Genomic DNA, 13,122 nt, shown 5'->3' on the forward strand with positions numbered 1-13,122 from the left:
CTGTGCGCTAGTCTTAGGTTGTTATCTGATGTTACTGATTTTCTAACTGGAGGACTCCCTTTAGTATTTCTTGTAATTTTGGTTTGGTTTTTGCAAATTTCCTAAACTTCTGTTTATCTGGAAATGCCCTAATTTTGCCATCATATTTGTTTAGTCATCTATTGCTGCTCTAACAGGAATACCACGAGTGGATGGGTTTAGCAAAGCGAATTTTATTCTCTCACAGTCCAGTAGGCTACAAGTCCAAATTCAGGGCATCAGCTCCAGGGGAACACTTTCTCCGTTGGCTCTGGAGGAAGGTCCATGTCATCAGTCTTCTCTTGGTCTGGGAGCTTCTCTGCACAGGAACCTCACGTCGAAAGGACGTGCTCTGCTCCCAGCACTGTTTTCTTGGTGGTATGAGGCTCCCATGTGTCTCTGCTCACTTCTCTCTTTTATATCTCAAAAGAGACTGCATTAAGACACTATCTAATCTTGGCAACCTCATCACTATAATCTCATCATAGCGACAGAGTTTACAACACTTAAGAAGACCACATATAATCTCATCATAGTGATAGAGTTTACAACACATAAGGAAATCACATCAGATTACGCAATCATACAACACTGCGAATCATGACCCAGCCAAGCTGACAGATACTTTTGGGGGACGCACCTCAATCCATGACACTACTGAGAGACAGTTTTGCTGGATATATAATTCTTGGCTGGCAGTTGTTTTCCTTCAAGGCTTTATATATGTCACCCCATTGCCTTCTTGCCTGTATGGTTTCTGCTGAGTAGTCCGAGCTTATTCTTATTAACGCTCCTTTGCAGATGACTTTCCGTTTATCCCTAGCTGCTCTTAAAATTCTCTCTTTATCTTTGGTTTCGGCAAGTTTGATTAGAATATGTCTTGGTGACTTTCTTTTGGGATCCACCTTATGTGCAGTTCGATGAACATCTTGGATAGATATCTTGTCATCTTTCATGATATCAGGGAAATTTTCTGCCAACAAATCTTCAACAATTCTCTCTGTATTTTTTGTTATCTCCACCTGTTTTGGTACTCCAATCACTCGTAGGTTATTCCTCTTGATAGAGGCCCACATAATTCTTAGAGTTTCTTCATTTTTTAAAATCCTTTTATCTGATTTTTCCTCATATAAGTTGGTGTCGTGTGCTTTATCTTCAATCTCACTAATTCTGACTTCCATTGCATCAATTCTGCTCCTCTGACTTTCTATTGAGTTGTCTAATTCTGAAAATTTATTGTTAATCTTCTGGATTTCTGACTGCTGTCTCTCTATGGATTCTTGCAGACTGTTAAATTTTTCATTATGCTCTTCTCTAATCTTTTTAATTTCTTCTATTGCGTGTTCTGTGTTTTGCTTAATTTCCTTCCTAATTTCTTGAAGCGTTCTGTATATTAATCTTCTGTATTCTTCCTCTGGTAATTCCAAGAAACTTTCCTCCGCTAGAAAATTTCTAGATTCATTTTGGGAGCTTGCTGAAGCCATCATGGATTGCCTCTTTATGTGATTTGATATTGACTGTTCTCTCTGAGCCATCAATAATTTATTATATTTATTTATTTTATGTTTGCTTACTGTGTCCTAGCTTCTTCTTTTGTTTTGATATGCTCAGATAGGCTGCTTGTATGAGCTAGTTTGATTATTGGCACCTCTGAAGCTCTAATGTTCTGTCACTAGGTGGTTAGATCTGTTATGAGGTATGTGAGCTCAGGAGTCCACCCAGTCCTCCCGTATGGATTCAGCTCAGGTGCCCAGGTAGGTAGCCACCAAGTGTCTGGTGCAGGCTCTCACTTACAGTCCCAGACATGCATGGGTGATTGGTGTAGGCACAGGCATCTGGCTGCAGCAGGAGGACACACTCTGAGCAAGGCAAGGGGCTGATGGCCACCCCCGAGTGTCCAGGAGGAAGGCATGTCCCTGTTCCCTAGAGTGCCTATGTGGGTGGGTTTTTCAGCCAGACTATGAGCACCTAATGCTGTTGGCTGTAAGGACTGGGGGCACCTCTTATTCATGAGCCCCTCTCTCAGGTTGCTAGGTGGCATGGCTGGAGCCATCAGTCCTCAGGCCCTTGATGTGGGTAGGTGAAGACCCTGCTTAATGGGCAGAACAGTGTCAAATGTCACAAACATGGCACTTCACAGCTGAAACAGTTGAAGTTAGACTTCAGGAATGCACCCTGTTGTATTGCAGTAATGAAGGCCTATGATGTTGAGATGGGCCCACACAAGTCTCTGCAGGGGGAAAGGCACTCAAAGTCTGTGGATCCCTTATGCCTGTGCCTAGGCAAAAGAGCTGTGCTTAGGGGAGCTGTGCTCCTGGCTTAGGGGAGCCAGCAGTTTATTTTTTCCCCTGTTTGTTAATTTGTTCACACTCCAAGGCAGGGAGAATGGCTCTGGGTATGTGACGGATTCTACTTCCGGCCAACGGGACTCGGCAATTGCTGAAGCCGGTCTGGGACCCAGTGTAGAGTAGGGAGCAGGAAGGTAAATGGGAGAGAGGTTTTTCCCCTAAGGGGGGTGTTTTTGATCCGCACAGTGAGCCCTACACAAATACTTATCTTTTGCTGATGGGGGCTGCTTCTCACTGGTTCTGGGTGGCCGTGTAGACTCTCCGGCTCTGGGTCTCTCCTGGTGCAGAAAACGTGCCTCCCAAGCACTGCCACTTGCCTGCCTCATGGCTCACCCACGAGCTGCTCAGACCTGAAGGGCTCAGGCTCTTGCTGGGTCAGGTCTGGCAACTCCTCGCTGCTTCCGAACCGTCTCTCCCTCCCCCTGCCACTCAGTCCAGTTCCTCAACTTTGCCTTTGATGTTCAGGGCTCTGAGATTGCCATATATAATCAATTCACTTGTTGTTTTAGGTCTTTGTTGTAAGAGGGTCCACCAGAAGCATCTGACTACTCTGCCATCTTGGCCTCGCCTGTAAATTACACTTTTATATTATCCTTATTTGTGTCCCTCGGTGGCGCAAATGGTGAATTACTTGGCTACAAACCAAAAGGTTCAAACCCATCCAAAGGTGCCTCTAAAGAAAGGCCTAGCAATCTGCTTTTAAAAAGTCACAGCCATGATGACCCTATGGAGCAGAGTTCTACTCTGCAACATACGGGGTGGCCATGAGTGGGAATTGACTTCATGGCCACTTCTTTTTTTTTTTTTTTTTTAAATTATCCTTACTAGACTCTTCACAGTTTCGTTTGTACTTTCAGTACGTTAATTTGATTCTTACAATCTGATGAGACCATAAGACAACTAAGGCTCCCAAAGACGACTTGGCCTTACTGATCACAAAGCCAATTAGAAATTCATTTATCCTTCTTTCCATTAACACATGAAGCACATATCATGTCTAGACTCCAAAACCGTGGAAGAATTAGTCAGAATTAACTGTAAGAAACATCTTTAAATGAAAAGGGGTGTGTCTTGGTCTATAACCCAGAGTTCATTCTTTTTTAATACTTGTGGCAATATTCCAAAGGGTGTCTACAAAATCAGTTTAATTCCATGTTTTGTCTTACTATGAATATTTTCTAGTTATACCTAACTTTGTTTCTACATTTTCATTCTAATGAGCTCCTTGAGGACAGTGACTAGGTGATATTCATCTCAGTCTTCTGACAGTCTACTTCTGCCATTCAGGCAGAAGGGACTCAATAAATATTTATGGAACATCTATAATTCATATGTAGGAAAAATGTCTAGTGCTTAGCCACTGTTTATTTTCCTCTTGTCACTAAATCTCAGAATTATTTACTCCTTTCTCTGCTATTTCCTAAAAAACCCGAACGGTGACTAGACAAGGAGATTTCCTTTACTGCTAGCTATCAACCTTATCTCATTTCATTCTAAGCTGGTAAACACACTCTGAAGATATTGTGATAATCTTCATACATTTTCTTAGAAAAGTGAGAATACTCAGAGCAAGGAGTTAACATATTCAGAGGTGATAAAGTGTAAGTCCTCATTTTAGCCAATAGGTATTTATTTTTTGGAGTAAAGAAGAGACAGGGAGAATTAGAGAGGAGAAGACGGAAAACAAAAATAAATAGCAGTATGTGGGTAATTAGAAAACAGACTCCTTGTATAGTTGTGAACCCCAGAGTAAGAATTAAGGAACAGGCAATATTGTTATTTTGTAACATAATTCTAATAAGGAACATCATAAAGACTTGGCGGAACAGCAGTATGTATTTTGTAGCAATGGGTGTCATTTCAAAACAGAAACGATTGTGTTCAATTTTGCTTTTCCTGTTTTTAATGAACTAGAAAAAGTATATTTACCCCCTTTAACAGTTACTTCACTCTTACTTGAGGCAAAATAATACAGATTAGTAAAGAAATCCCAATTTGGGGCAATTTTACAAGTGTGGAATCTAAAGCTTGAATGTCAATTTCAATACTTTCGTCTTTAATCTGTGAACTACACTTAGTCTGTAGGCGTTTGTTTTATTTTTAAAATGCATTAAAACGGGAGGATGGTAGATGATAGCCAAGGTCCTTTACAGCTTTGACGCTCTAAGAACTATTCCTTGCGTTGCTCTTTCTTGTTTTCTGTATCGCTTTTAACACTTTATCTACATTCCAGCCTCTGGGAAGGGGTTGCCGGCAAGACAGGAATTTGCTCCAGAGGCCATGGGTAACCACACTTTTGCGACGGTGACGGAGCAGTGGCTTGCACACCGAGAGGATTTCTTCGCGTTCTAGGCCAAGGAAAACCAGGGGGCGCCCCACCCCGCGCTCCCTTTTAGCCCGGAGGCTCGTATTTCAACTCTAAAATTGGGCAGGGCGGACGCGCGGGGGGTGGAGGTGGGGGTGGGAATCGGCCCCGTCACGTGTCCCGTCAGGTGACCGCCCAGCCCGCCCCGGCTCCCGGAGAGCCACCGCCAGGGCCGAACCCCTACCTGCGCACGTGGATCACCGCCGCTGCCTGCCCCTCGGCCCCGGACGCTCCGTCTGCAATCATGGCGCCCGGCCAGCTTGGTGAGCCACTACGCGGTCCTCCCAAAGCGGCCTCCCCGGCGTCCGTGCCCCGCGGGCCCCTCACCCCAGCAATGGCGGCGATCGGGCGGGAACTGCGGTGCCCGGAGCAGGGTGGGGGCTGCACTGCGCGGCCGCGAGCGCGCCACTTTCCGCACCCGCCTGTGCCTTCGGCCCGCGCCCCGCCGAACCGCGCTGTCAGTTCCCGCCCGGCCCGCGGCTGTGAGGCCGCGGCTGCCTTGACCTGGGGGAGGCCCAGGCTCTAGGCCTGGGTAGTGTGGGCCAAGGCGTGGATGGCCGTGGAACCTTGAGATTCGTGAGAACGCAGCTCCCCAACCCCCCACCCCTCCTAGACCTTGGAGAACGTCTGCAATGTACTTTAAGTAATGAGAAATAATGTCTTCTGTTGCAGCCTTGTTTAGTGTCTCAGACAAAACCGGCCTTGTGGAATTTGCCAGAAACCTAACTTCTGTTGGTTTGAATCTGGTTGCTTCTGGAGGGACAGCAAAAGCTCTGAGGGATGCTGGTCTGACAGTCAGGTAAGAGGGCAAGTTAGTTTTTAAGTTAAATCCGATCAGAAAGTAGAGTGGTGCATGTCAGTTACTGAGTCAAGTATGTTCTTTACCCCTCCCAATAATGATGTGAGGCAGGTACGCTGCCCACTTAGTAGAAGAGGAAAGTGGGGCTCAGATTTAGTAATTTCATTACAGTTTTAGAGTTAAGAAGGTGGTAGTGGAGGAGGCAGTAGTGGCTCAGTGATAGAATTCTCACCTCCTAGATGGGAGACCGGGGTTCCATTCCAGCCAGTGCACTTCCTGCAGCCACTGCCTATCCCCTCGGTGGAGACTTGCATGTTGCTATGATGCTGAACAGGCTTCAGCAGAGCTTCCAGACTAAGACAGACTAGGAAGAAAGGCCTGGCAGTCTGCTTCTGAAAATCAGCCAGTGAAAACCCATGTATCATAATTGTCTGATCCCATTGTGCATGAGGTCACCATGAGTCGGGGACCGACTCAACAGCAGTTATCAACAGCAGGGTGATAGAGGTAGGATTGGAACCCGAGTGGTCTTGATTTTAGAGCCTGGTTCTTAGCCACTTCCTTTAACAAAGTGACTTAACTGGGCTATTTGTCCTGCAGGAAAATCTCAAGTTATAATTTATGTGGTTTCATTTGACTGGCGATTTAGTAAAACTGCCGATATGATGATTGATGAGTCAAATCTCCTCTTACCTAAGATTCTTTAGTAATCTTCTGAAGGTACAGATCTACTACTCATTCACAAAGTGTTCATTGCCTGTGTTGTTGATAGGTGCTGTCCAGTCGGTTCTGACCCATAGCAACTCTGTGTACAACAGAATGAAACTCTGCCCAGTCTTACGCCATTTTCATAATCATTGCTATGTTTGAGCCCATTGTTGCAGCCATTGCGTCAGTCCATCTCACTGAGGATCTTCCTCTTTTTTGCTGACCCTCTAAATGATGCCCTTCTCCAGGGACTCGTCCCACCTGACAACATGTCCAAAGTATGTGAGATGAAGTGTTGCCATCCTCGCTTCTACGGAGCATTTTGGTGTACTTCTTCCAAGACATTTGTTCATTCTTCTGGCAGCCCATGATAATATTCAGTATTCTTTGCCAACACTGTAGTTCAGATGCATCAGTTTTTCTGCAGTTTTCCTTGTTCGTCATCCAGCTTTTGCACACGTATGCGGCGATTGAAAGTACTGTGGCTTGGGTCAGGTGAACTTTAGTCCACAGAGTGCCGTCTTTGCTCTTCAACACTTTAAGCAGGTCTTTTGCAGGGGCTTTGCTCAAAGGCATATGTCGTTTGATTTCTTGACTGCTGCTTCCCTGGGCGTTGATTGTGGATCAAAGTCAAATGAAATCCTTGACAACTTCTATCTTTTCTTTTCTCTGTTTATCGTAATATTGCTTATTGGTCAGTTATGAGGATTTTTGTTTTCTTTATATTGAGGTGCAATCCATACAGAAGGTTGTAGTCTTTGGTCTTCATCCGTAAATGCTTCAAGTCCTCTTCACCTTCAGCAGGCTAAGTTGTGTCATTTGCATATTTTAGGTTGTTAATGAGTGTTGCCGAATTCGTCTTCATATAGTCAAGCTTTTTGGATTATTTGCTCAGTATGTAGATTGAATTAAGTATAGTGAAAGGATACAACCCAGATGCATGCCTTTCCTGATTTTAAACCATGCAGTGTCCCCTTGTTCTATTTGAACGACTACCTCTTGGTTTATGTACAGGTTCATAGTAATAAGCACAATTAAGTGTTCTGGAATTCCGATTCTTCGTAATGTTATCCATAATTTGTTATGATCCACACAGTCAAATGCTTTTGCATAGTCAGTAAAACACAGGTAAACATCTTTCTGGTATTCTTTGCCTTCAGCCAAGATCGATCTGACATCAGCAACGATATCCCTGATTCCATGTCCTCTTCTGAATCTGGCTTGAATTTCTGGCAGTTCCTGTTGATGTACTGCTGTAACTGTTTTTGAATGATCTGCAAAATTTGATTTGTGTGTGATATTAATGATACTGTTCAATAATTTCCTCATTCTGTTGGATCACCTTTCTTTGGAATGGGCACACTTATATGGATCTCTTCCAGTTAGTTGGCCAGGTAGCTGTCTTGTAAATTTCCTGGACTAGATGAGTGAGTGCTTTCAGCACTGTATCCATTTGTTGAAACATCTCAATTGGTATTCTGTCAATTCCTGGAGCCTTGTTTTTCACCAGGGCCTTCACTGCAGCTTGGACTTTTTCCTTCAACACTGTCGATCCTTGGTCATATGCTACCTTCTGAAATGGTTGAACGTCGACCAGTTCTTTTTGGTACAGTGACTCTGTGTATTCTTTCCATCTTCTTTTGATGCTTCCTTCATCGTTCAATATTTTGCTTATAGAATTCTTCAATATTCAACTTGAGGCTTGAACTTTTTCTTCAGTTCTTTTAGCTTGGGATATGCCGAGTGTGTTCTTCCCTTTTGGTTTTCTGTAACTCCAGGTCTTTGCACATTTCATTATAGTACTTTACTTTGTCTTCTCGAGCCATGTAATGGTAGATTATTACTTTTTTTTTTTTTTTGTAATCCTGCCCTACATGGACAGTACACAAAAAATTCAAGTTCCCTGAATTTGACAGGTTCAGATGATCAGAATGTCTTACCTTATTAATTAAATCAGTGCTTTATATATTCCAAAGTCCTTTTGCATCTTATCTGTATGTAATTTTTGTAGGAACTCTGTGGCTCTTTTCTGAAGACCAGTTGGATGATAATCTGAAGTCCAGACCTGCATTCTTTCCATTGGGTCACTCATGTAGTAGGTGGGGCCTTCTTTAAATTAAGCAAGGTCCCTTTCTGTGGCCTCTCCCCCACTCCCCACCTTGTCAGATGTTGTATTATGGGATCATTTTGGCCATGGCCAAAAGTAATGGACCCCCATGCCACGCAGCTATCACCCAGTTTAAATACTTATCAACTGCCCAGTCTTACTTGAGTTGTACCCCTACGCACTCCCCCCATCCTCCATTATGGTGGCATCTTTAAAAAAAAAAAAAAAATTGGGGCTGTAAGTGTTTCTCTTACTATTAAAATGTAAGAGTATTCACCATGAATGATTCATTTAGAGCTTAGCACAATAAATGTTCATTGAGTGGAACGTAACCAAGTTGGAGAGAGGTGTTTTACATCTGTTTACTCGTGATAATTACAATAACTTTTTGAGGTAAGTAGTATTTGTATATTTGATAAGGAAGTTGAGGCAGAAAGAAATTAACAATTATACAGCTAGTAAGAGTCTTGGAGCCAAGATTTTAGCCCAGGAAGTTAACCACCACCTTAAGCGTGGTGAGATAAACTAATAAGACTTTAATCAGTGAGTAAATATCAGGGAGTCATTTCCAAAGACCGCAGTTGTAAGGGTAAAAGTGTAGAAAGCTTTGTAATTACCTCAGTTGTTATTTCTAAGAATAATTATGCTTTCTCTAAGTTATTCATGATAAATGGAGAAATGTTGAAGTTGTAAAGGGTTTCATTTTACTTGGATCTACAATCAATGCCCATGGAAGCAACAGTCAAGAAATCAAATGATGCATTGCATTGGGCAAGTCTGCTGCAAAAGATCTCTTTAAAGTGTTAAAAAGCAAGCATGTCACTGTAAGGACTAAGGTGCACCAGATCCAAGCCGTGATGTTTTCATTTGCCTTTTATGCATGTGAAAACTGGACAGTGAATAAGAAAGACCGAAGAAGAATTGATGCCTTTGAATAATGGTATTGGCAAAGAAAGTTGACTATACCATGGACTGCCAGAAGAACAAACAAATCTGTCTTGGAAGAAGTACAACCAGAATGCTTCTTAGAAGCCAGGATGGCAAGACTTTGTCTCATGTACTTTGAACATGTTCTCAGGACGGACCAGTCCCTGGAGAAGGACATCATGCTTGGATAGAGGGTCAGCAAAAAACAGGAAAAACCTCAAGGAGATGGATTGACACAGTGACTGCAACAATGGGCTCAAGCATAATAATGATTGTGAGGATGGTGCAGGACCGGGCAGTGTTTTGTTCTCTTGTGCATGGGGTCACTTTGAGTCAGAACCGACTCACGGCACGTAACAACAACTAAGTTTTTTAGCAGATTTCCTCAGCTGGAGAAACTGGATTTTATATCCTAAATACTGGGACAGGGAATTTTGAATTTTAAGCAATAATGTCACTAGTTTGTCAGTTTACCTTGGAACTATGTATGTCCTGGGCCAAATACCAGTCATTTGCTGATGACCCTCTTTAATAGGAGAGTCTAACCAGAAAATTATATATTCCATTGTTGGAATTTGCTGCTTTAAAAATATTTATTATTTTCTTAAGATAAAGGCAATATATCTTTCGTGTAGAGAATTTGAAGTGTGGAAGACTATAAAAAATTAATAAAAATGGCTTATAATTCTGCTTAATAATTTGATGTATCTCCTTCCAATATTTTTTGTGAGCATATACTGTATTTCATAGCTTATACAGAAGATAGTTTTACTTCCTGCTTTTTTCCCACTTGCATTTCATGTGCATTTTTTCCACATCATTATAGTTTATTTGTAAACTTCTGCCAGTTGAAAGTTTATGGGTACTGATATCTGGAGGTCAATTTAGTGATATGGATCAATATTTAAATATTGTCTTTTTATTTGCCTCTTTTTTTTTTTTTAATTGAACTTTAGATGATGGTTTACAGAACAAACTAGCTTCTCATTAAATGGTACATATGTTTTATGGCATTGGTTTACAAACCCATGACATGTCAGTACTCTGTTCTCGACCTTGGCTTCCCTATTACCAGCTTTCCTGTCCCCTTCTGCCTTCTGGTCTTTGCCCCTGGGCTGTTGTGCCCCATTAGTCTCCTTTTGTTTTATGGGGCTGTCTAATCTTTGGCTGAAGGGTGAACCTCGGGAGTGACTTCATTACTGAGCTAAAATGGTGTCCAGAGGGCATACTCTCGGGTTTCTCCTGTCTCTGTCAGGCCAGTAAATCTGATCTTTTTTTTGTAGGTTAGAGTTTTGTTCTACATCCTTCTCCAGCTCTGTCCAGAACCATCTGTTGTGATCCCGGTCAGAGCAGCCAGTGGTGGTAGCCGGGCACCATCTAGTTGCACTGGACTCAGTCTGGTGGAGGCCATAGTAGTTGTGGTCTATTAGTCCTTTGGACTAATCTTACCGTTGTGTCTTTAGTTTTCTTCATTTTCCCTTGCTCCTGAAAGGGTAACAGCAGTGGAGTATCTTAGATGGCCGCTCACAGGCTTTTAAGACCCCAGGCACTACTCACCAAAGTAGAATATCGAACATTTTCTTTATAAACTATGTTATGCCAGTTGAGCTAGATGCTGCCGGAAACCATGGTCCCCACAGCCCTCAGCCCAGTAATTTGGTCCCTACGGGAGTTTGGATTTGTCCATGGAGCTTCCATGACCTTACCCTGAAGAAGTTGTGCTGGCTTCCCCAGTACTGTGTACTGTGTTACCCTTCACCAAAGTTACCACTTATCTACTGTCTATTTAGTGTTTTTCCATCCTCCTCCCTCCCCCCCGTAAACATCAAAACTTGTTTCTTTTTCATGAGTTTTTATAGTAACAGTCTTATACAATATTTGCCCTTTTGTAATTGAGTTATTTCACTCAGCATAATGTCCTCTAGATTCATCCATATTGTGAGATGCTTCATAGATTCATCATTGTTCTTTATTGTTGTGTAGTATTCCATTGTGCATAGGTACCATAGTTTAACCATTCATCTGTTGATGGGCACTTAGGTTGTTTCCATCCTTTTGCTATTGTGAACAATGCTGCAGTGAACATGAGTGTGCATGTGTCTATCCGTGTGCCGGCTCTTATTTCTCTAGTACATATTCCTAAGAGTGGGATTGCTAGATCATATGTCATTTTGATTTCTAGCTTTCTAAGGAAGCACTATATCGTTTTCCAAAATGGTTGTACTGTTTCGCATTCCCCCCAGCAGTGTATAAGAGTTCCAGTCTCCCTGCAGCTTCTCCAACATTTGTTATTTTCTGTTTTTTTGAGTCATGCCAGTAATGCCAGTGTGAGATGGTATCTCATTGTGGTTTTGATTTGCATTTCTCTAATGGCTAGTGATCGTAAGAATTTCCTTATGTGTCAGCTGCTTGAGTATCTTCTTTGGTGAAGTGTCTGTTCATTTCCTTTGCCCATTTTTTAATTGGATTATTTATCTTTTTGTGGTAGAGTTGTTGGATTTTCCTGTAGATTTTAGAGATTAGACCTTTGTCGGATTTGTAATAGCCAAAATTTTCTTCCCAGTCTGTAGGTTCTCTTTTTAGTCTTTTGGTGAAGTCTTTTGATGAGTTTAAGTGTTTAATTTTTAGACAATCCCAGTTATCTAGCTTACCTTCTGGAGTTTGTATATTGTTACTTATGGTTTGTATGCTGCTAATGCATTAATCCTGTTTTTTCTTCTATGATCTTTATAGTTTTTGGTTTTAGATTTAGGTCTTTGATCCATTTTGAATTAGTTTTTGTGTATGGTGTGAGGTATGGGTCCTGTTTCATTTTTTTGCAGATGGACATCCAGTTTTGCCAGCACCATTTGTTGAAAGACTGTCTTTTCCCCATTCGATGAACTTTGGGACCTTGTCAAAGATCAGGTGACTGTAAGTGGATGGATTTACATCTGGGTTCTCAATTCTGTTCCATTGGTCAATGTATGTGTCGTACTAGTACCAGGCTGTTTTGACTACCATAGCTGTATAGTAGGTTCTCAGGTCAGGTAGTGTGAGTCATCCTACTTTATTCTTCTTCAGTAATGCTTCACTTATCCGAGGTCTCTTCTCTTTCCATATAAAGTTAATGATTATTTTTTCCATCTCTTTAAAGAATGTTGTTGGTATTTAGACCAGGAATGCATTTTGCTTTGGGTGAAATTGTCATTTTCACAATTTTGAGTCTGCCTATCCATGAGCATGGTATGTTTTTCCATTTACATAGATCTCTTTTGGTTTCTTGCAGTAGTGTTTTGTAGTTTTCTTTGTGTAGGTCTTTTACATCCCCGGTTAGATTTACTCCTAAGTGTTTTTTTGTTTGTTTGTTTTGTTTTTTTAGGGGCTATTATAAATGATATTTTTTTCCTGATTTCGTTGTTCTGTTTGTTGGTGTATAGGAATCCAGCTAAGTTTTGTATGTTTATTTTGTATTCTGCTACTCTGCTGAATCTATTAATTCCAGTAGTTTTCTCTAGGTGTCTTTTGGGTTTTCTATATATAGTATCATATCATCTGCAAATAGGGACAATTTAACTTTATTACCAATTTGGGTGCCCTTTATTTCTTTTTCTTGCCTTATTGCTCTAGCTAGGACTTCCAACATCATGTTAAATTAGAGTGGTGATAAAGGACATTCTTGTCTTGTGTCTGTTCTCAAGAGGAATGTTTTCAGCTTCTCTCCATTAAGAATGATGTTGTTTGTTGGTTTTGCATAGATGCCCTTTATTATGTTGAGAAATTTCCCTTCTATACCTATTTAGAGTTTTATCAGGAATTGTTGGACTTTGTCAGATGCCTTTTCTGCATTGATTGAGATGATCATGTGATT

At 41.7% G+C, this 13,122-nt stretch overlaps 1 protein-coding gene across 2 annotated transcripts in view; it reads left to right on the forward strand.

Moving 5' to 3' along the window:
• The first annotated feature begins 4,873 nt into the window (after positions 1–4,873).
• Positions 4,874–13,122, forward strand: part of ATIC (5-aminoimidazole-4-carboxamide ribonucleotide formyltransferase/IMP cyclohydrolase) — a 37,205-nt gene continuing 28,956 nt past the window's right edge. For both annotated transcript variants that reach the window (XM_023731270.1, XM_004376288.2), the window contains exons 1-2: positions 4,874–4,994; positions 5,404–5,530. In XM_023731270.1, coding sequence (XP_023587038.1) covers positions 4,976–4,994; positions 5,404–5,530 — 146 coding nt within the window. In that variant the 5' untranslated portion in view covers positions 4,874–4,975. The remainder of the gene's footprint in view (positions 4,995–5,403; positions 5,531–13,122) is intronic.

Source organism: Trichechus manatus, unplaced genomic scaffold (assembly GCF_000243295.1).
Source record: "Trichechus manatus latirostris isolate Lorelei unplaced genomic scaffold, TriManLat1.0 scaffold00041, whole genome shotgun sequence".
Lineage (NCBI taxonomy): Eukaryota > Metazoa > Chordata > Mammalia > Sirenia > Trichechidae > Trichechus > Trichechus manatus.